The 24,044-nt window shown below is 36.5% G+C and overlaps 1 protein-coding gene across 14 annotated transcripts in view; it reads right to left on the bottom strand.

Moving 5' to 3' along the window:
* Positions 1 to 24,044, bottom strand: part of SOX6 (SRY-box transcription factor 6) — a 633,323-nt gene that overhangs the window by 236,666 nt on the left and 372,613 nt on the right. For all 14 annotated transcript variants that reach the window (XM_031942052.1, XM_031942057.1, XM_023506259.2 and 11 more), the window contains one exon: positions 22,418 to 22,507. In XM_031942052.1, coding sequence (XP_031797912.1) covers positions 22,418 to 22,507 — 90 coding nt within the window. The remainder of the gene's footprint in view (positions 1 to 22,417; positions 22,508 to 24,044) is intronic.

Raw genomic sequence — 24,044 nt, 5'->3', positions numbered from 1 at the left:
CTGAAAAATAATTACACAAAAATTCCCATATTGAAAATATATTACTAAAAAGAGGCTTTAAAAAAATTTCTCTAAATGCATTTTTTTTCATTTTCATCACTCATGTCTTCATCTTCATCACTTTCCCTGTCATACTCTTCTTATATGAATATGATTATAGGTTACACTTTTGGTTTTCTACATTGCTCGAAGGGGAATGCAACTTTTATTCAGACCAAGGTAGAATATAAAGAATTTTTCTTCAGGGAATAATAACCAACCATCTTCCATCTCAAACAGCATGGAGCATTGAGGTTAAACTTAAGGAAATATCTCTTAAGAGGGAGGACCATTTAATATTGGGTTGGATATTCACAATTACGATGGTAGTGCAATGGATAGAGCAAAGGGCCTGGAGTCAGGAAGACTCCTATTCCTGAGTTCAAATTTGGTCTCAGACATTTACTAGTTGGGAGACCCTGGCCAAATCACTTCATACTGTTTGCCTCAGTTTCCTCATCTGTAAGATGAGCTGGAGAAGGAAATGACAAACCACTCTAGTATCTCTGTTAAGAAAATTTCACCTGGTGTCAGGAAGAGTCAGACATGACTAAAAAAGGACTGAACAGCAAAAAATGAAAATCTTAAAGAGTAATAGAATAATTTTTCCCCCTCCAGAGAGCTTTGACAACAGAAGGTTTGTTATCTGTCTAAATATCTAGGATCAAATCTTATGTATTTGTGCTATGCCTTGTGACACTTAAACAATATTGAGTGCTTAATAGACACTTGTGGCCTCAATAACTAATTGAATTTCTGGAATTCTTTAAGTGCATCCCCACCTGAAGGAAGATAACATCTAAAAGTCCTCTCCTGCTTCTGGATTTTGAGATTCAAATTCTCCTTAGCAAATGTTATAAGAATTAAAGACAAAGAGACTTATTCCCTGCAAGCAAAAAACTTGTCTCTGGGCTCACCTCCAGGCCCCTTTATGAAATACAACCAGGAAAAACTTCATAAAGGACCCTCCCTGATCTCACCTTCCTAAGTGACTCCTTGATCTTGGGCAGAAAAACAGGCCAGTCATTCCTTCTGCAATAGCACAATCTCCAAAGAATTTTCTCCATTCATCATTTCTCACTGATTTGTTTTTTTCATTACTTGGCTTGAAATAATCTCAAATTTTCTGGGAATGTTGAAAACAGAACTGATCCTCCAACTACAAATGACCTCCCTCACTACTTTATAGTGATTTTGGATTTTTCTCCTGTCTATGCTGCATATATGTAATACATATTATTATATAACATCTTATAGGTTTATTATATATATACAAAATATTGTGTATTAAATTTTGATTTTTCAGGATTTTTCATTTTTAAAACTGAATATTTAATTTAATTTTTAATTAGTACATATCCATCATCTCCCCCTGTAGAATGTATACTCCTGAAGAGAAAGAACAGTTTCATTTTATTTTTGTATTCCTAGGGCCTAGCAAAGTGCCTCCAGCACCTGGAGTGCTACAGCCCCTTATAAATGTTTGTTGATTGATTGATAGATTGCCCGGGGTCCCAGCATCCTAAGAAGTCCTCCTAGGCAGCTATCACCATTTCCTCCCACATAAACAGACCAAGGCCCACGGTTGGGAATCCGGGCACAAAGAGAAACTATTCCACAGAAGACCTGGGCCAGCAGCCTTCTGGGTGGGAGAGTGACGTCCACCTCCTTCAGCAGTCACTGAGGATCACCCCATCAACCTATGCGGGTTCGAGCCCAGCCACGGGCTGCTGGCAGCGCCCAGAGACTGCAGAGGTACAAGGACTTCTTTCAATGAGCCATCAGGAGGAGCCCCATGGCTCCCCATTAGTCCTGAAAGTCTAGGCCTGAAGTAAACCACAGAAAGTTGTGCCCCTGCCACTTCTTTACCTTCTTTAAGAAATGTCTATTTGTGTTCTCTTGATGTTCCCCAGTGCAAACTTTAGGGTCCCCCATAGGCTTTCCCCCTGTTTCAGCACAAACAGACCTTCCAAGCGCTTTGCCTGTGAAAGCCAGCCACCAAGTATAAGAGCATCATCGATGAAGAGTAGGGGGAGGTTTGCAGCCTTTCCTGGGTCCTGAGAAAAATAAACCTTTTTTTACAAGCAGCTCCATAAATTTGAAATACCCGCAGCAGAATTTCAACCTCTTCCAAAGTTCATAGTGCAAATGGAAGGTTCCTACATGGTGCTCACAAGCAGAGCTACATGTGAAAACCCACCCAATGAGGATTTTTCTCCTATTAAAAAAAAGGGTGGTCATGAAGAAATAGGGAGAAGGATCAATAGGTGGAGGTCTGGTCCTGGAGTCATAATGGTGAATTCAGAGCCTGGAACATCAGCTGGAGAATTAGGAGCATATTGATTATCTTCTATTTGTCTTAGTATTCTTATCTGTAAAATTGGTATAACAATCACTACAGTATCTACCTATCATGGTTGTTGAGGAGCTCCAAGGAAATAATTATAACAAAAGTTTTGTTCACACTAGCAATGCTAGTTATATATAGTTATATAACTATAGCAATGCTATAGTTAGCATTTAAGAATAATAATAGCTCCATCATAATATGGAATGAAAAGTAGGGGAAATTAAAGTAATAAGCATAGGTTAAAAAAAAAAAGAAGCAAAGCTATCATTTAATTTAGAGAACCAAATAAAAATTAATTGAAGTAATAACTTTAGCAAAGTTTCAGAACAGAAAACAAATACACCTAAAACATCAGATTTCTGCAAAAAAAAAAAAATAAGGAAGAGATGAGAGGAAAAATATTATTTAAATAATTACAGCAAGAATAAAATACTTGGAAGGCCACCTACTAAGGTATACACAGGGAGTATATGAATACAGCTAAAAAACATAGAAATAGACAGATGTGAATTATCAAATGTCCATTGCTTATGGGTATACTGAGCCAATATAATAAAAATTGCAATAATACTTAAATTAATTTACTTAGGTGCTGTAGCAATCAAACTACCAATTTTTTTGGTATTTTTTAACAGACTAGAAGAAAATAATAACAAAATCATCTAGAGGAATAAAAGGTAATGAATGTCAAAGGAAATGATGCAAATAAGCGGAAAGCAAGGAGGCCTACCAACAATGAATCTCGTTATACTATAAAGCAACAGTTATTAAAATACTTGGAATTGGTTAAAAAATAAAGATCATACAATGGAACAAATACACAGAAGGAAATAAATCTAATAGTTTCACGCTCAATAAATCAAAACTTCCAGCTATCAGGGAAAATACTCAGTAATGGACAAAAACTACAGGGAAAAATTACAAAATAGTTTGATAGAAAATAGACTTAGACTTATATTGCACATCATATACTAAGACAAGGCCCACAAATATAAAAGGTTATATTATAAACAAATTTGAGGACAGGGAAGAAATTTCCTCTAGGATCTATGAATAGGGGAAGGTCATGTCAAAACAAGAAAATAAAATTAGACAACTGTGTTTATATCAAATTAAAACACTTTTTGCACAAATAAAACCAATGCAGCTAAAATAGGAAAGAAAACCATTAACTGAGGGAAAATATGTATAGCAAGTTTCTATAACAAAGGTTTTATTTCCAAGATATATGAGAATAAAACAATTAGAAAAATACAAATTAAAGCAACTCTGAGGTTTTGCCTCATACTTATCAGCAAACAGAACAAAAACGAAAAATTACAAATATTAAAGGGACTTCAGGAAAACAAAAATATTATTGATACACTGTTGATAGAAATGTGGATTATTATAGCTATTCTCAGAAGGACATTGGAACTCTGCCTCCAAAAATCACTAAACTGTGACTTTGACCAACAAAGATTAAAGATAGAGGAAAAGCACACATACGTACAAAAGTATGTAGCATTGGCAAAGAACTGGTAACTAAGGGAATCTTCAATGGGGAAATGACTAAACAAATAATGGCCAATATATGTGATAAAATGTTATTGTGCAATAAGAAATGACAAAAGAGCTAGTTTCAAAGAAACCTGAGAAGACTTACATGAAATGATGGAGAGTAAAGTAGGGGGAACCAAAAGAACAAGTTATAGAATACTAAAAACATTGTGAGCATAGTTTTGAAATTCTTAAGAACTCTGTTTGATGTAATGATTAGTCACAATTCCAAGGGATAGATGTTGAACCATACTGCTCAAAATGCAACACTTTGGGACATGGACAATGTAGGAATCTGTTTTGCTTGTTTGCGCTTGATTTGTCACAAGAGTTTTGTTTTTCTTTGCCTTTTTTTTTAATTTGGGAGGGAGATTAGAGGGGGAAAAATAAATGTTTTTAATGAAAAAATGAATATTAAATAAAAAATTTAAATATAAACTCTGTAAATTTTAAAGTGGTAAATCATATCAAGTTGTTATTAAGTGACCTCTGTCATGGTAGATATTTTCTATTATGACTCTTTTTTATAAGTCAGACATCCAAAAATCTGTAATGGATAGAAACGAATTTAAAAATAAGATCTATTCTTCTATGAAGAAATAGTCAAAGAATAAGAACAAGCAAATCTCAAGGAAAGAAACATAAATCATCAACCACCACCTAAAAAACTGCTCAAACTTTGTAACCATAGCAGAAAGGCAAAATAAAACAATTCCAAGGCATTACCTTCCACCTGTGAAATTGTCAAAGTACATGAAAATGATGAAATTCGGTTTTTAAAAATGAAGTCTTGTAGAAACGTCCCCAAAACAGACCGTTTCCCACTGAAAAGTAGCCTTCCTTTGCCGTCCTCCAAGCCTGCGTCTTTGGGAAGGAAGGAAGGAAGGAAATGCAGAGGCAGGAGCCATGCCCACACACACCACCTCTGATTCCCTCCCTGCCCCTGCCCTAATTTTTGTGGCTTGGACCTCCTCCAAGCGCTCTGTCTGACTTTGTGGTTTTGTATTTGAGATCCCATGTCCTGATTCATTGCATTTCCCTGATTGACAAACAGATTCAGATATGAAAACAAACAGTTACCTGCATGTAATTGGTTTCTGACAGCTGCAGCTTTTTGCACTTTCGATTCAGGGTGGAGGCTGTCTCACAGAGAAGCTCATTGCTTCAGATTTGATCCTTCACGGGGACCTGTCTCTACAACTCTGCTCACTCTGGTATTCAGCAACCAGGGCCGTAGAGACAATTGCCACATTTTGTAAATAACACTTCTGCATTCTGATTATTTTTCCCCTCCATTAACTGAATTTTTTTCCTAAATACAATGGGTTTCAAGTTTCCAAACTGATGTGCCTTCTAATTAAATGCAGAACATTCCCCAACTCTTTCTAGGAGAGGTCTACTTTTTTTTTTCTTCTTTCTTGATTTAACATGCAGCATAATACCTTCATTGGTGGATTAAAATGTTTGACTAGAAGTAAAACCTATTATTATATTTTTTAGTGGTTTGGTCTCAAATAATGTCTGTTGAATTATGTAAAGTATATCCTACCGTTTGCACTACAAGCTACTACTTGCATCTTGCAAACAATCACAGCTCCCATTGCAAAGGCAGAGAAGAGACCGAGACTTGAGCATCTTAAAATTCTTGTGGAAATCAAGTGCATTTTAAGTATCAGGTCTGATTATTTAATCAGACAACTTGCATTTTTGCCCTGGCTAATTTTGAAGGCTGATAATATTTTACTCATAAAATAATTGTGCACCTGTTGTGATAGAAACCTATTCAAACAAATGTTAATCGCAATGCAATTCTTCCCTTAAAGCCTGGAAATATGGGCCTCTCTTATTATTTCTAGATGAGGCAACAAACCTTAAAAAAAAAATTCCCAGGGAGCAGATCTGGGCTTATATCTCCTATCTTCTCCAGCCCTGAGAAAGGATTCTAAGACCATTATTAAAAACATGTTCTAACAAATAGCCACATACCAACTTGAGACAGAACAGGGCCCAGATGATGTCCATAGAACAAAGCAGCCACAAAGTGCTCCCTTCCCATGTCAGACCAGCAACTCTATATCCTGCTGAACTCTCCCACCAAACTATTTTAATGGCAGCAAATAGTTTCAGTGAAACACTGCTACTTTCCTTACTAGCTTTTTGATCAAAGTAGAAAACTAAAATAGAGGTCTGAGCCCTCACTCCTCTTACACTTTCACCATCTGATGACCCTTTAATGTGAAAGGTCTGTTTCCACACAAATACCCCTATGGATGGAGGGACAGAAAGAAAAGCCCAGACCTTTTTCCACTAGGGCTTCCTATCATTTCGTTCAGACTTGCTGGGAAGCACCAACATGTTTCTGCTCAGCCAATTTTCAGGTGCAATCAACTCCTAAGTACTAGAAAGAGGCTTGAGGAAGGAGGATTTTGCTTGAAAGTTAAATTGAACTAAATTTTGAGCTCAGTTACACATAGCTCCCATTGGGCACTGCAGTACAGTAGGAGTAGAGAGCAAAATTGGTGGAGAGTCCTTAATGGTGGTATTTAAAATGTAATTTTATCAAAAATCCCCTAAACTCAGAAAGTCTATACTTTGCAGAGTCTATTTACTCTCATTTTATCTTTGCTAATACAAGACAACACATTTCTCATCAGAGTTCAGAAAAAGCATGAATCGTTTTCCCACAGCCTAACTTCTCTGTAATCTGTCTGCCTTGTCAGTAGATCTGTGCAGACATTTGGACTGAAGGGGAATCACAAATAAACTGAATAATTGAATCAAATTTTGTCAGTGGATTAAATATGCACTCAATAGTAATTACTAACAGTAGAAACACGTTAAAAAATGCAGAGAATGATGTACAATTTGTGCTTATTTCAAGAGCTCTATTCATAAAAAAAACACCATTTGGGTGGAAATACATGCATTTTATTGAGTGGGTAGACTGGACAATTTTTTCCTAATTCAGAGACAAATGACCTAAATATTGAACATGTGGGAGGTCTAGGATTTTACTGGAGTTTTCTCCCCATTTATTATCATCTAGGTACCAGATCTGACATCAAGATACTATTAGAGGGAGCAAGCCCTTTCTAGGCACAGGAAATGTCCAGAACACATGCCCAAGGACACTCAAGAGATGCCAAATTAGATTTGCCCTCTAAGCAGCACAGAGAGAAGTAAGCAGTCCATAAACTCACTTATGGAGTTCTCTTCTTGGTCCACTAAAGTCTTTGTGCACAAAATCTGAACCCACAATGGCTCAGAAGAAAAATTTTCACAATGAAAAATGACTGGCCTACTCATGGTACAATTGACAAGGTCCAGATGTGGATTCCCAAAAGAGAGAAGTTCCTGGGTGACTGTCAACGTCTCTATATATTGTTCAAAACTGGGAAGAAAGCTCCCCCCTCCTAAACCAAAGGCGTTTTGGTTTAAGTCTAAGAAAATAGAACTATAGAAGTGATGAAATCCATTAAATCAGGAATAGTCCTGAGGCACCATAGCAAAAGAAAAGAAAGAAATGGTTAAATTTTGTTGTTTTTGTTATTGGGTCATTTGGGTTCTGTCTGATTCTTTATGATCCTATTTGGGGTTTTCTTGACAAAGACATTGGACTAATTTGGCATTTCCCTCTCCAGCTCATTTTTTGATGAGAAAACTGAGGCAAACAGTGTTAAGTGATTTGCTTCTGGTCACACAGCTAGTAAGTAAGTCTCTGGAGCTAGATTTGAACTTACAAAATTGAGTCTTCTTGAATCCAGGCCCAGAGAATCACTCTATGTACTATGACACCACCTAAAAGAAATTGCTCTCAGAACTTGGGGAATCAGACTTTCAGAATTGAAAGGGATCATGGGAAAATCATCTTGCCCAATCCAAGCCTAAGCAGAGATGATCTCTACAACTTCTCTGACAAGTAACCATCCATCCTTCACTTGAAGATTTTGGGTTGTGGACTGTTTACAACTTCTACAACAATCCTCTCCATTTTGAGTTTGCTATAACTGTTAGGATAGTTTTCCTAATATTAACCTGAAAATCTGCCTCTGTAATTTTTGTTCATTACTTCTAGCTTGGTCTCCTAGGGTCAGGTAGCCTGTGTTTGATCACAAACAGTTTAATTAATATTAAAAAATTAAGATCATCCTCCCCTTGCCACCACTACCTGTGTTTTCCTCTTCTGCCAGCTAACATATTTTGCTCCTTCAATTGATGGTGGACAATAGTCCTAGTTCTTCCAGTCCTCCTAGTTGATCTCCTTTTCAATGTCCTGTCTAGGATGCAGTGCCCCAAACTGGATGCCCACATATGGTCTGGTGAGAGCAAAGGACAAAGGGACAATCACCTCTGTCACTCGGGATACTATGCATGTACTAAATATAGTCTAAGATTACATTAACTTGTCAGCAAGCTTGTGAAAGTAGCACTGTTAATGTTTACACTAGATAGCAGAACTCATACTGACTGTGGGGTTAAGAAATAAATGAGATCTCCAGTTTAGAGAAGAATGTTGGCTAGAGTGTCATGGCAGAAAGCCATTGACTAATCCTTCAGACAAGCCATTGACTAGACCCCATTTCAGATCCTTTTCAGAGCTAGTCAAGGTCAAGTTCAATGGTCAAGTTCCCCAGCCCAGATAGTAAATAACACAGATACACCAACACCACACTGGACAGAGTGTAAGAGAATTTTATGTTTGGTCAAAAAACTCAATTCAATTCAACCATTTAAAAAATTTCCCTTGTGTATATATAGTATTAGGCAAAATAATTAAGTTTAAATAAGGTATTGGCCTGCCTTTATGGATCTCACATTCCTAGAATAATGTGAAGTAATGTGCAACATAAGATAAACACAGGTTCTATAAAAGCCAAGTAGTCCTGTACCCACAAACCCAAGCAGTGGCGCTATCTTCACTGTCCCAGGCAAGTACTGATCTCTTATTATCTGAATGGTCTCTGTGTCAAAAGGTATTCTATCAAACTCTTCCTTGCCAACTTATTCCTTATTTCCTTCTTCTGGAGATTCTCACCAAAAAAAAAGGAACAAAGAATCGACCCAATTTGGAAAGCTAGAAATGGCCATTGGAAGAGATGCTACAGATCAAACACTGGTACAAGCAAGTATGTGCTCAGGTAGAGCACTGAGGAAAAGAAATGGATAAGCAAGATATGAAATCAATCAACATGCATTTATTAAGTGCCTATTGTGTACCAGGTGTTATACTAAGCCCCGGGGATACAAAAAAAGACAAAAGACAATCCCATCCCTGGGGAAGCTTGCAATCTAAAGGATGAGGTAACACACAAACGCATACTATACAGAATAAATAGAGAGTAATTAACAGAGAAAGCACTCGAATTAAGAGGGGTGGAGGATGGCTTCCTATAGAAAGCAGGATTTTAATTGGGACTCAAAAGAACTAAGACAGTCAAAGGGCAGAGAGTAGGAGAGCATTCCATGGCCGGACAATAGCTGGAGAAAATTCCTGTAGTGGAGAAACGGAGTGTCTTTCTGGTGGGACATCCAGGTACACACTATGCAAATGAGCAAATGATTTCTAAAGAACATATACATATATGGATAGCTTTTTATATATTTTACATACATACATGTATAAATATATATTTCTATCAATACTTATTCTCTAATCTGAGATCCAGTCTCACATCACCAAATGCAATGAGCTCAAAATTTCACAAGTACACAGACAAAAACAAGCTCAAAAAGAAACAATGATATTGTATTGCTAAAAAGTAATATTTTATATTGCTGTCTTACATTTATAAAATTACATGCATTTTATATTATTGCTTATATTTATTTTTCTATTTCTATTTTACATTATCATTTTTTTCATTAGAGTATAAATAGTTCATAGGTCACAGATTTAGAACTGGAAGTTAATGGGAGTTGGGGTGGGACACTGAATCCAACCTCTTCATTTAATAGATTGGGAAACTGTGGCCCAGAGAAGCTAAATCAGAGTCACATGGCTGATAAATATCCTAGACAGAATTTAATTCAGTCTTCCTGGTTCAAATGCAGTATCCTATCTACTACACCAGCTTTGTCAAGCTGGAAAAACATCAGTGATCATCTATTGCCATCTCATCTTGGAAATGAAGGAAATGAGACCGTGAAGAGGCATTGTGTGATCTGCAGGTCCAGACTCTAGCCAATAACTTCATTCAGTGTCATTTTTCAAAGCTTCACACTTTCATCAATTTTATTTGATGTGGAACCACACAGATTCTTTATTATTTGAATTTTGTGAATATATCATTTTTTCCCTTTTATAAATTTACCATTTTCCCCCCCTTTATAAAGCAAGATTACATAGAACTGTAATCAGTGCCCTCCATGGTGGTTGAGACAGCAGACTTCAAAAACACAGAAGACTTCTCCACTCACTTTCCACAGTGTGGTCATAGGAACCAAACATACAAGGCCAGCCACTCTTCTCTCTGTTATTCTTGGGAGGACCTGATGATGTCAGCTCTGAGGATAAAACTTCAAACTTCAAACTTTTTGTTACTATAGTAATCAACCTGGTGCCCCCCGACATCCCAATATGATTCAGATGGTCAGTTGGGGTGTGTATGTGTGTGTATATAGATAAATATAGCTATAGCTATTATGTGTGGGAGAGTGAAAAAGCGAGAGACAGAGAGAGAGAGAGAAAAAAGAGAGAAAAGACGAGAGAGAGAGAGAAAAGAGAAGAGAAGAGAAGAGAAGAGAGAGAGAGAGAGAGAGAGAGAGAGAGAGAGAGAGAGAGAGAGAATGAACACTGGGCATAGTTATAAAACATCCATAAAAATGTCTGGAGTACACTGAAGAACAATCTCCCCCTACCCGGGTAGTGAAAGTCCATCCTTCCAACCTTAGTCAAACACAAAACTCCAGTATACAGTTTCCCTAATTCTGCCCAGGAGTATTACAGATGCCCTGCTAGCTACCATTTCCTGGTAGACAATCTGAATGGCTTCCAGGAAATTGCTAATGACCCTCATTTTACTTAAAATCCAGGCTGTAATTAGTAATAGCTTTTCTTCTCCATACCAGTTATAATGCTTATTTTAATCAGAGTAATCAGGAGAAAAATGTAAAATGCCTTGTTTCCCAGTCTATCAAAAGGTATTATTTCATTTTTAAGTTGGTATGTCACCAAACATACTAATACATATTGAATATGATCATAATTGTGCAAGACTACTTTTTTAAAAAAAAAAATATTTTTGTTTCTAACTACTCTACTTCCTTCTTTGTAAAAACCTGTCACTTGTTACTCAAATCTGGCTTTCTTAGTGGTGTCAACAGAAATATTTCAGCCCTGTAAATCTATCCTAAGAGAAGATAGTAGAGAAACATGGCTGTTGAAATACTTAAATGCATGGGTAATTTTTAAAGTAAGATTTTGTTTTAAGTGCCTTATTTACCTGTTAACACAGTCTATCAAAAAGACATGAATGTTTCAGATTCTTACCCAATTAATTTAAGATATGCTTTTAATGTGATCACTGATACCAGCCAGGGATGCTCTTAGCCTGTGTAATATTTATAATAAGGGCCAGTTATTAAACTTCAGTATTTTCTTTTATGTGTACATTGATTTCACTAATTAGATCCAACTGATCTTTCCCCCTGCAGATTGATTTTTTTAATCCTCACAGTTAACAATGATTCTAATGTATCATAACACTTTAGACCTTAATCATATAGCGGGGCTTTGCTCGTAGCTTTTGTTTGAGTTTTAATTAAGAAGACCTCGTGTCTCCAGCCCCGAGTGGGGGGAGGTTTTAATTGCCTGCATGTATATCACACAGACTTCAAAAGGAGGAAAAGATGTTTATAAGGGAGAGCACAAAGGGGCACTCAGAAATGTCTGCAGTCCTACAAAGCAGGGATAATTAAAAACCTATGGGTGCGGCTGCGATAGAAAGCACATATATTTATTTCTAAAACTAGCTGCTGTGTGCCTTCATTGTTTGTAGAAGAAAGTGGACTGGGAAATAATCTCATGCTATTGATTACAGTGATGTCAACAGAGTATGCAGGGAGTCAAGTCAAGCCATTTCAACAAGCATCTACCAGGGGTTTGCTGCAAGCTAGCCACCGAGCCAGGCCGGGGACCAAATGGTCCTCAGGGAGCCTAGAGCCTGACACAGGTGGGGAGAAACGGAAAATATCCTGGAGGCACTGCCAAGTTTGACTCCACTTTCTGTGTGGTGAGAATCCTAACTTCTCGGTACTTGTTTTATGATTCTCTAAGGGTGCTTTTTGCCCAAACTCCTTCTTTTCATGGATAGAACGGTAGATGAAAGGTTAGTGACCCCAGGAAGTAAGTCCTCTCTCTGACATTTACTATAGGGGTTGCCATAACCAATCCACTCAACCTCTTCAACCCTCAGTTTCCTCATCTATAAATCAAGGGGATCAGGCTAGATGATTTTCAGTTTAAAATCTCTAATTCTAGCACAGTCTATGAAAGTATGAGTTGAAAAGATCTGTAATTTCATTATTGAAACTGTCACAGTTTGAATCCTCCAAAAACTGGGAAATGGTCTTCATGGGTTGCTTGGCTAACAAAAATCATGGCCTGATAACCAGTTTTCTGGTACTAAATCTTTCATTTCTTCATTAGGCTGAGCTGGTCCTTGGAGGCGGCCTCCATGGACAATCCATTGTCCGTCCATGCAAAGACTTTCCAGCAGCCCAAGCCTTGGTAGGACCTGAGAGCACATCAATATATAGCATTGTCTTTCCTGCCATTCTACAGGAAGACATCAAAACAAAATGAACTTTCTTTAATAGAGAAAAGCCTAGATGCTAAATTCCCTGTTTCCTCATCCCTTTCAGGCTTGTTATTGTTCTTAGTGGATGTTTTTTCTGTTTGTTTTTAACATCAAAAACACTGAAAATTAGAAAGTCTGAGTCATACTATGGGAAGAAAGTCTGAGATTCAGACACATTGTAAATAGTAATAAGCAGCACTCTCACTCTGCCACCTTTCATATGCATTTTAGACATTTTATAAACATAGGAAGCTAAGAAACTAAAATCAAAGCAAGATGGGACCTTTTAAGCCTAGTCTCTCTTCACTGATTGGTCATTAGAGAAGCAGTGGGTCTTCTCAGAAATAATGTTCTCCATCATTTTATGTTTTTTATTTTTAATAATCTACATAATATTCTATATTATAATAATCTATATTTATTTTTCATCTCTATTAATAAATTGCTATTTCATCACCAACACTACTACCACTACACACAGCCAGGACCCCAAAAATTAGCTCATTGATGTTGTGGGTTTTTTTTTTAATTAATATTGAAAAGTAATGTGGATATGGTTTTATCAGTGGAAAAAAACATTAAAGAAAACACATACCATTGCTTTGCTGCAACAACCTAAGGACCACTGAGACTTTTCATCTAACTTATAGCTGAAATGTCCTATATGTCTCCCCGTTTAGAATGGGAGCATTTTGAATACAGGGACAATGAGTAAGGGACATTTAGCACAGTGCTTTGCAGATGATGATCATTTAATAAATTTAATTTATTTAATTTTATAGTTTAAATCATACATTTAATAAATACTTTTTTCAGTCATTCATTCTTCTGTGCATTCATTTATGCATCCATGCTGCCGACTTTCCTTTTTCCCTCCAATGAGGCTTGATAAAACAACTACCTTAAGACACAGGAATGACACTCCAAGAAAAATACCTCTTCCAACATTTGAAAATTATAAAGGAGCAGACGATAGATGTAGAAAACCAATGGATTGTTGAAAAAGAAAGCAATGAGAGGGAAATACATTGTCCTCCAGAAGAAAGGCAGCATGTGATGCAAACTCACAATATACAGAAATAAAGTTGATGATCTCATAGTGGAGGTGAGTAGCAAAGAGCCGCAAAGCCTGAGCTTAACGGGCAAGTCAGCTGTGCCCTGGGCAGGATGCACCCAAGCCCTAGGCTTGCAGCAAGGCCAATCCTGACCCTTTGGTGATAACAGAACTGCTTAAGTTACTTAAAGAATGACCTTCACCATTTGATCTTCAAAGACCTATCAGAGATTGAAAAAGACCATGACCAGCCACAGGAGCCAAGCAGCTACATGATGCCTGCTTTTCTGCCCTGCTCCCAAGATTTATGTTTGCAGCTGAGCCTGAAAACTAAACCAGGCTCTCCTTTGCTGATGATAAGCGGCAGTGGCTGGCTGCCTTGTCCCACAATGAGAATTTTAGCAAAAAAAAAAAAAAAAATACAAAGTCGAAGAAAACTGAGACTGGAAGCAATAACTGCTACTGAATCTGCAATTAAAAAAAAAAACTCAGCATTTAAAGGCAGCTAAAGAATGTCTAGCACGTCAGAGCTGGAAGGGCTCATTTAATCCCACCCTTCAATTTGTGGATGGAGAAACTGAGACCAAAAATAGGGAATGGACCTGCCATGGATCAGTTATCAAGCTGGGCCTTCGGACTCATTGCTTTGAGTCCACTGCTTGTTCGTGCAATCCAATAAAAACTTACTAAAGGATGACTGGGGGAAATACCCTGCACTAGGCTCTGGGGACATGAAGGCCAAAGCAAAATCCTAAAGAGCTTCCATCCTTCTGAGGCAAAGATGCTGAGGTGGGAAATGGGCCAGGTGCAGTAACGACACAGAGTGCTTGAGAAAAGGTCCTGAGAAATATCTCAAGAGGTAATTTAGAACCATAGGAGCCATAAGTGCCAGGCTGGAGAATTCATGTTTTGTACTAGACAAAATGGGGCCCTCTGGGTATTTTGGAGCAGAGGAACAACATGGTCTTACCTGTACCCAAGTTCCTAACTCTTTGTGAAATAACAACAACAAGAACCTTCATTGTCTATGCTGATTTTTTTTTCTTAATTTCAAGGTACTCTATATACCTTATGAGCCAAGTCTTTGAACTTCAAATCCAGTTTGTTTTGTGCTTCCTTTCTACACCAGAATTGTAGGAGAGATCAAATCTACTTTCCCTTCTGTAAAAGGTTCACAATTCCTATAGAATTCCACAACCTACTTTGCAAACTCAAGTCTTCTAACTCCTGTTTGAATTAGTATTGTAACAAAAAGACATTTCTAGTCCTTAACATTGAACTAAACTGTGAGTTTTTATCTAGATTCTAGAATTCCCCTCCCCCTTTACACAATGAAAGAGCAGAGCAACTTTCGGGTCCATTTAAGGTTTAAGGTTTGAGAAAAACACGGGGAGTCGTTTAGGTTGCTTTTTTAAAATTTTGGCGCAGACCTGTGATTTGATCATTATAGGAGAACTCCTGGTGTGAAAATTCCCTCCACCGAGGCCCATCTGCAACTCCTTTGTAAGTTATAATCTTAGAAAACTGCCTAGGGCATTGAGAGGTTAATTAACTTGCCTAATGTCACACAGCTACCAGAGGACAGAGAGCTTCCAAGGCTATCCCTTTATCCACTATCCCATTTTGCCTATAAAAGTGAAAAGTAATACATGAAAAAGCACAGCTTTTCATTCTCTTTCCTCTATTAAGAAAACCTCCATTCTCTGTGCTACTTTGCTGAGCATACCTAAGAAGCACATCCCACCTTGAAGCTTCAATGTAAATATTGATGTAATTAATCATCAATGTCCGAGGAAAGAAAACACTATTTTCCTTATTTGGTCTGTATCACATAATTATTTTTTCACCCCTCTTATCATCTGTATGTTTGACAAACATGAGTAGAAACAGTTTGTGCTACGGGTACAGCTAGCGTTCCTGTTTTCCTGGCAAGCTGCCCAGGGAGGCGCCTTCCCACCATAAAGATGCCAGCCCAGGCACAGAGGGCCATGTGTGCAGGGGAACAGGGAGGAGACTCACTGAGGTTCTCCCCAACAGAAACCATGCAGGGCGGGACCCCACCCTTTGGGGCACGGGGAGAACGCTGGTGGTCTGAAGAAGAGTGGCCGAGTCATCTCAGCCTTTGGGAGTGGCTCCTAAGTAACGGCATCTTCTCTTCTAGTGCCCAAGTCCAGGGAAAGCGGGAGAAGCCTAACCAGCAATTTTCTTCCCCTAACGTAGAACCCACACCCCCAAAGTCTCCATCCATACCACCATCAGGCAGAGAGGAGCTCACATGTCTGACCCCCTTCCGCCTTACCTCTCACTACGTCTCTGCTTCATGGTACCTGATTATCACCTCTGGGACCCTTATATACAAATAAATAGGGGAGAGGGAAGAGAGTCACAATCCCCATGACATACTAAAACAAATAATATGGAAACTACAAATAGAAAACTAAATATATATATATATATATCTAGAATCACTGAATTCTAATATTAGAAGGAACTCTGAGACGATCCAACTCAACCTTCTTCCTAATGCAGGAATTTTTTTCCTACAAAAATCATAATAGCTCAACTTACTATTTCAGTAATGGGGAACTCACTACCTGTCAAGAATTCTGCCTCATTCAATTGTGGAATTGCAGAATTTCAATATGAAAGGATCTAAGTGACCATCCATATCTGAAACAATTTTCCTTTAGATAGCTATAGTTGTTATCACTTGACAACAAACCTAAATGTGCTGCCCTCTAACTTCTGCTTTCTGCCTTCAAGAATCACATAGAAGAAATCTAATCTCTTAGTTTTAAAAACTTGAAGATAGCTATAATATGTTCCATAGACCTAATCATCTCCAAGATAAACATCCCCAGTTCTTTAAATCTTTAAATAATCATAGAATCATTGATTTAGAACTGCAGGAGTCTTCAGAGGCCATATCTCCTCATTCCAAAGCCCCCAAGTTCCTCATTCTACAGATAAGAAAAGGGAGACCTATTTATTAAAGATTAGTTACTTCCCCAAGGTCACACAGTTAGCAATTAGCAGGGCAAATTCACTAACAGGCACATAGTTGGCAATTACTAAATGCTTGTTGAACTTAATACCAATGAAAAAGAAATCAAAGCAATAATTAGGAACTATTTTGCCCAACTGTATGGCAGCAAGTCTGACAATCTAACTGAAATGGATGAATATTTACAAAAATATAAATTGCTCAAGTTAAATTATAGAAATAAATTACTTAAATAGTCCCATTTTAGAAAAGACAAATTGAACAAATCATTAGTGAACTCTAAGAAAAAATCTTCAGGCACAGATGGATTCATAAGTGAATTCTACCAAACATTTAAAGAACAATCAATTCCAATACTATGCAAATTATTTGGAATAATAGGTAAAGAAGGAGTATTATCAAATTCCTTCTAAGACACAAAAATGGCACTGATACCTAAACCAGGAAGAGCCAAAACAGAGAAAGAAAATTACAGACCAATCTCTAAGAAATCATATGATAATCTCAATAGATCTCAATAGATCAAAACTTTTGATAAAATACAGAACCCATTTCTACTAAAAACATTAGTGAACATAGGACTAAAGGGAGCTTTCCTTAAAATAATAAGCAGTATATATCTAAAACCTACAGTAAGCATTATTTTTGTAATGGAGAAAATTTGGATGCATTCTCAATAAGATCAGGAGCGAAACAAGGATGCCCATAATCTCCACTATTATTTAACATTGTACTAAAAATTCCGGCTTTAGCAAAAAAAAAAAAAAAAAAATTGAAAGAATTAAAATAGGCAATGAGGAAATAAAATCATCACTCTCTGCAAATGATATAATGATATACTTAGAGAATCCTAGAAAATCATCCAAAAACCTACTGGAAACAATTCATAGCTTTAGCAAAGTTGCAAGATATAAAATAGACCCACATAAATCTTCAGCATTTCTATATATTACTGACAAAGCCCATCAGCAAGAGAAAGAAAAAGAAATTCCATTTAAAATTACTATAGACAAAATAAAATATTTGGGGGTCCACCTGCCAAGACAAGCCAAAGAACTATATGAACATAAATACAAAACACTTCTCTTACAAATAAAGTTGGATCTAAACAATTGGAACAATATCAATTGTTCATGGCTAAGCCGAGCTAATATAATAAAAATGACAAACTACCTACATTGATCTACTTATTTGTTCAGTGCCATATCAATCAAACTGCCAAAACATAATTTTATAGAACTAGAAAAAATAATAAGAAAATTCATCTGGAAGAATAAAAGGTCAAGAATATCAAGAGAATTAATGAAAAAAAAATAGAAAGGATGGTGCCTTAGCAGTACCAAACCTAAAACTTTCTTATAAAGCAGCAGTCAATAAAAAACCATTTGGTACTGGCTAAGAAATAGAGTGATGGATCAATGGAATAGATTAAATACACACAACACAATAATCAAGACCGATAGCAATCTAATATTTGATAAAGACCTAAACTCCAGTTTCTGGAATAAGAACTCATTATCTGACAGAAATTGCTGGAAAACCTGGAAAATGTCAGAAACTTGGCATGAACCTACACTTCACACCCCATACCAAAATAAGGTCAAAATGGATACATAATTTGGGCATAAAGGATGATACCCTAAATAAATCAGGAGAACAATAGATAATTCACCTATCAGATCTTTGGAGAAGGGAGAAATTTATGACCAAAGAACTAGAAAACATTATGAAAGGCAAAAAGAACTTTGATTACATTAAATTAAAAAGAGTTTGCACAAACAAAATCAACAGAAACAAGATTAAAAAGGAAGTACAAATCTGGGGGGGAGAAATCTTAACAGCTAGTAGTTCTAATAAAGGTTTCATTACTAAAATATATAAAGAACTGTGTCAAATTTATAAGAATACAAATCATTCCCCAATTGATAAATGGTCAAAGGATATGAAAAGACAATTTTCAGATAATGAAACTAAATTATATGAAATTATAGTTATATGAAGAAATCCTCTGAGTCACCTCATCTCACCTCATTACACACCTCTCAGATTGGCTAAAATAACAGGAAAAGATAATGATAAGTGTTAGAGGGGATGTGGGAAAACTGGGACACTAATGCATTGTTGGTAGAATTGTGAAATGATCCAACCATTCCAGAGAGCAATCTGGAACTATGCTCAAAAGGCCATAAAACTGTGCATGTCCTTTGATCCTGCAGTGCCATTACTGTGTTTATATCCCCAGGAAATCATAAAAGAAGGAAAAGGATCCACATGTGCAAAAATATTTGTAGCAGCTCTTTTTGTGGTAGCAACAAATTGGAAGATAAGTAGATGCCCATCAATTGGGGAATGATTTAACAAGTTGTATATATGAAGGCAATAGATATTATTGTTCTATAAAAAATGATGAACAAGCTGATTTTAGAAAGGCCTGGGAAGATTTACAGGAACTGATGCTGAGTGAAATAAGCAGAACCGGGAATACATTGTACACAATAACAGCAAGAATGGGCAATGATAAATATGATAATTGGTTCTTCCCAGTGGTTCAGTGATTCAAAGCAGTCCCAGTAGATTTTGGACAGAAAATCTCATCTGCATCCAGAAAAAAGAACTAAGAATATTGAATGTAAATCAACACATATTATGTTCACTTCTTTTTTGTTTTGTTTTGTTTTGTTTTTCTCTCTCCCATGTTTTTTTCCCTTTTGCTCTGATTTTTCTCTCCCAACATGATTCAAAGTAAGGTGTGTTAAAAAATTTTTTTTTAAAAAGGAAAAATAAATAAATAAATGCTTGTTTATTGACTGGTAGATTTCCTCTGTCTGGCATGTCTACAAGTTCCTATCCTGATTACATTCTTCTAAGATGTGTTCCAACTTTTCCAAAGTCTAATTTAAAATGGAATTCCCAGGAATGAACATAAATAACATTCTATCAGTGATCTAAGACAAGTTCTATTACTTTATTATAATTGCTCTTTCTAATTGTTTTGTTTAACCATGTCTATAACCTCTTCTAACCTATACATTAGCTTAGATCTCACTGGCTTTTCAGTATATAACAATTATAGTATCAGATACTGAAGAGTACTACAAATGCTGGAAATCCTATGTCAGGAACTGGTAAGATATTATTACTATTATTAATTATGAGAGACAACACGCATAATAGTTATATTAGAATAGCCTTGAAGCCAAGAAGGTCTAGGGCCACGTCCTGCTTCTGAGACAAAAAAGCTCTATGACAAGTAATTTCACCTCTCAGTGACACCAGGCAACTCCCTAAACCTATTAACTCCCAGACAAGTTTCCCGTCTGCACTGTGGAAGAGAGTATCCACACCAAGAGTGTAAGGAATAGATACTCTACTCCCTGCTCATTATTATAATATTTCACATCTTAGAGATTTTGAATGGAAAATACTTCATTCACAATATTATCCTACTCATTTAATAGATAAGGAAAAAGAAGGGTCCATTCTGAGCCTACAAGAGTTCATAAATGCTTATTAAATTGGAAATTAAATGCTAGTTTGAAAAAATAAAGCTTTTTTTTCTTTTTTCACTAACTGCTCAAATCAACAGGGTTTCCTCTCTTTCACCCTTTCCCTTTATTTTAGGCTAGACTGCTGTTACTTAATAGGTATTAGGAATTCTTGGTGTAAAAATCCCTTCTATCAATGCAGATCAGCAATCCATAACATTAAAGAGCTGTCCAGGTCACTGAGAAGTTAAATAGATCACCTACCTAGGGGTAGATGGTTCTCATCATCACAAAACTATTGGAACTGGTCTTAGTCACCTCATTGTTGAAGAGAGCCAAGTCCATCAGAATTGATTATCTAAAATCTTGCTATTGCCGGGTATCATGATCTCCTGGTTCTGCTTAACATCAGTTCATGTAAATCTCTCTAGGCCTTTCTGAAATCATCCTGCTGGTCATTTCTTACAGAACAATAATATTCCATAACATTCATATACCACAATTTATTCAGTCATTCTCCAACTGATAGGCATCCACTCAGTTTCCAGTTCCTTGCCACTACAAAGAGGGCTGCCACAAACATTCTTGCACATTTTTCCCTCCTTTAAGATCTCTTTGGGATATAAGAGTAGTAGCACTGCTGGGTCAAAGGGTATGCACAGTTGATAACTTTTTGAGCAATTTGAACTATTGCTCTCCAGAATAGTTGGATCCATTCACAGTTCCACTAACAATTCATCAGTGTCCCAGTTTTCCCACATATCCTCCAACATTATCTTTTCCAGTCATTTTAGATAATCTGAGAGGTGTGAAATGTTATCTCAGAGTTGTCTTAATTTGCATTTCTCTGATCAATAGTTATTTAGAGCACTTTTTTATATGATTAGAAATAGTTTGGTAGAACTTGATAGGAAAGGAGTGAACTAAAAGGCATAGAATATTGCATACATTATCGGATTAAATAGTTTCTTTTGGTTAGTTATGTTTTGTTGTTAAAAGGAAGAATTCTAGTAGAGGTTTACTGATACATAATAATAACAGTGAAATTTTTAAAAGGTAGCAATAAAAGTTAAAAAAAAAATTAATGGTACACATTCAGTAATGAGCCTTAAGGAGTTTTTTTAAATGGGGATTTAAAAGGTAGAGACATTCATCTGCCTAAAAACATAAAGCCCACGAACTTTGTCCCATACACTGCCAATCTCACCTCAGACACATAATAACTGTGTAACTCTGGGAAATTCTCTGTGTATTCTCTATGATATAAAATGGTGGGAAGATGGGGAGTTCTGAGATCACTTCCAGCTCTAAAACTATGACTGAACCTAAAAAGTCATCTAATCCAAATTTTTCATTTTATAGTTGAGGAAACTGAGTCTCTTGTGAATTGATTTTATCTGTAGTTACACAGGCCTCAAGTGGTTGATCCAGCGTTTCCATTCAGGGCCTCTGAGCAAAGCCAGAGCTTCTTTTACTGTGCCATCCAATAATAGCTGCACTCATATTCTACATAAAGTACTTTTTACCTATCACCTTGAATCTCACCACAATCACATGGGATATGCACTGCAGATATTACTATCCCCATTTTACAAATACTCTTATTCTCAAGAGAATTTAAAGTGATTTCTCATCAAAGAATTAACAAGTGTCTAGCAGTAAGATCAACATCCAGGTCCTTCTTATTCTAGATCTATAAATCTCTTTATTCTCTAACTTCATAAACAATAACTCAATAAGGATATTAGTCAACAAGGAGACATAGGTCAATCAGTAAGCTTGTGAGTAACATGTTTATAGTCCAGGAAAGAGTATTTGTCTTTTTCCAGTTATAACATTCAAGAGTTTTCTGTTATATAAAAGATGCTCAATAAATATGACCCATAAAGATGAATGGTAATGAGTTAACCCAAAGAATGGGTTTATACTCCATTAGATTGGGAGTTTCTTGAGAGCAGGATTTGTTTTTTGGCCTTTCTTTGTATCTTTAATGCTTATTAGTATAGTACCTAGCACATAGTAGGTTCTTTACTCAATGCTTATTGACTTGACTAAGTCCAAGATAAATATTTCCTCGTATTCAGCAATCATTTTGATACCCACAACAACATATCAGCATTGGTACATTTGATATTTTGCATCTCCTACCTTTAATTTCTCCAAGAAGCTCACTGGCATTTAATCTTTCCATTTTCTCCTTCCAGTCTTTTGAAAGTAGTTTTTCCATGCAGGATGAGTCTGCCACAAAGAAAAAAGAAATACAAATTTAATGAGTGTCTTTGAAACTCATAAATTCAGAAGCCTGGCTCACAGAGTCACTCTCCTATTTTAAAATTTGCACAGCTACAACAGCTACTCCAAAAAGGCTTCAGGGAAATTCAGCAGCCTCCCTGGAGGTATGCTGCACCACTAGAGTTTTAATAGCAAGGTTTCAGAAATTTGTCTGATGCATGAATAACAGAATGACTGATTCTGCTGCTCTCTGTAAAGAAATAAAAAGAATGGTCAGTGCCACCAGCACCCCCACACCCACCCAAAGGTCAGTTTCCAACAGCCAAACACTGGGTGAGCATACTATTTATGCAATAAGAATGTAGTGTTGTAAACAAAATTGTAAGGGAGTTGAGGGGTTATTTTACAAATAAGGAAATTAAGTTCTAGAGCTACCTTTGCTTTTGTGATGGTTATTCCATTCCACTTCTTACCTTCTATTAAGCCAACATCTAGATGTGTTTCTCCCCCAGCTAAAGACTAAGTGAAAATATTTGACTATCAACTATTGATAAGAATTTTTTAATTTCTGAAAATACCAAAAAATTTGATCTTAATTGCTTCATTTTTTATATTTCAAATGTAGCTTATGTAAAAAAGGTACCTATCATTTGGCATTTTTATCATCCTTTTGTTAATATCCAGTGAATATGTATACTTATATTTTTGTAAAGGGAAGCAGACATCTCAATGCTTCCTTTCAGTGAGTTTCCATATCATATGTTAACTGCTTTAATTCTCTTAAAGCTTAAGAGAAATAATGGCAGGACTTTATAGAAGACAATCAATTTCAAAATATTTAGTCCTTCAAAAAAAGGAAAGGAAAATCTTGATTAAAAAAAAAAAAAAACAAACAAAAGTTTCCACTTAGAGAGAGAAGCTAAAAGAAATGTAAGTCAAGTTGAATGAGCTCACCATTAAGGGAAAGGGACTGTGACTCTTTTTATGTAAATGGCCCAACAGATCTGTTCTTATAAAAACAGGTTCTTCATCTTCCATTGAGAAATATAAGGTTATGATGAAGAAAGGACACTAAATCAAGAAAAGCTTTCTATAGAACCAGGGTTCTTGACTTTAAATCCACATAATCCCAGTAGGTATGTCCAAGGATAGATTTCAAAGTGTCCATGAACATGAGTGGTGAGAAAAATTACATCTTTATTTTCACTAGTCACTTACAAATGATATATTTCCCTCCGTTATGACTATGGCAAGAAACTCATATTCTGAGGATATGAAAAAACAACCCTGGATTGTGGAAGGGGCCTATGACCCCAAAGAGGTAAAGAGCTCCTTCAGGAATAGGTAGTATTTAAATTGCTTCTCCCAATGAGGGACTCAACAACTCCTCTAACCTTGAGAACTTTCTCCCAGTTACAACTTTACTTTCTCAATCTTAATCTGAAAATTCATCAATTTAACCACACTAGCCTCTGCTCTTGGAACTCTTGGGCCCTGTTCATATCACTATTGATCCTTTTCTAAAGTCCAAACTTGGCTAGCT

This window comes from Sarcophilus harrisii, chromosome 6 (genome assembly GCF_902635505.1).
Source record: "Sarcophilus harrisii chromosome 6, mSarHar1.11, whole genome shotgun sequence".
Taxonomy (NCBI): Eukaryota; Metazoa; Chordata; class Mammalia; order Dasyuromorphia; family Dasyuridae; genus Sarcophilus; species Sarcophilus harrisii.
This window is presented reverse-complemented; position numbering and strand designations above follow the sequence as displayed.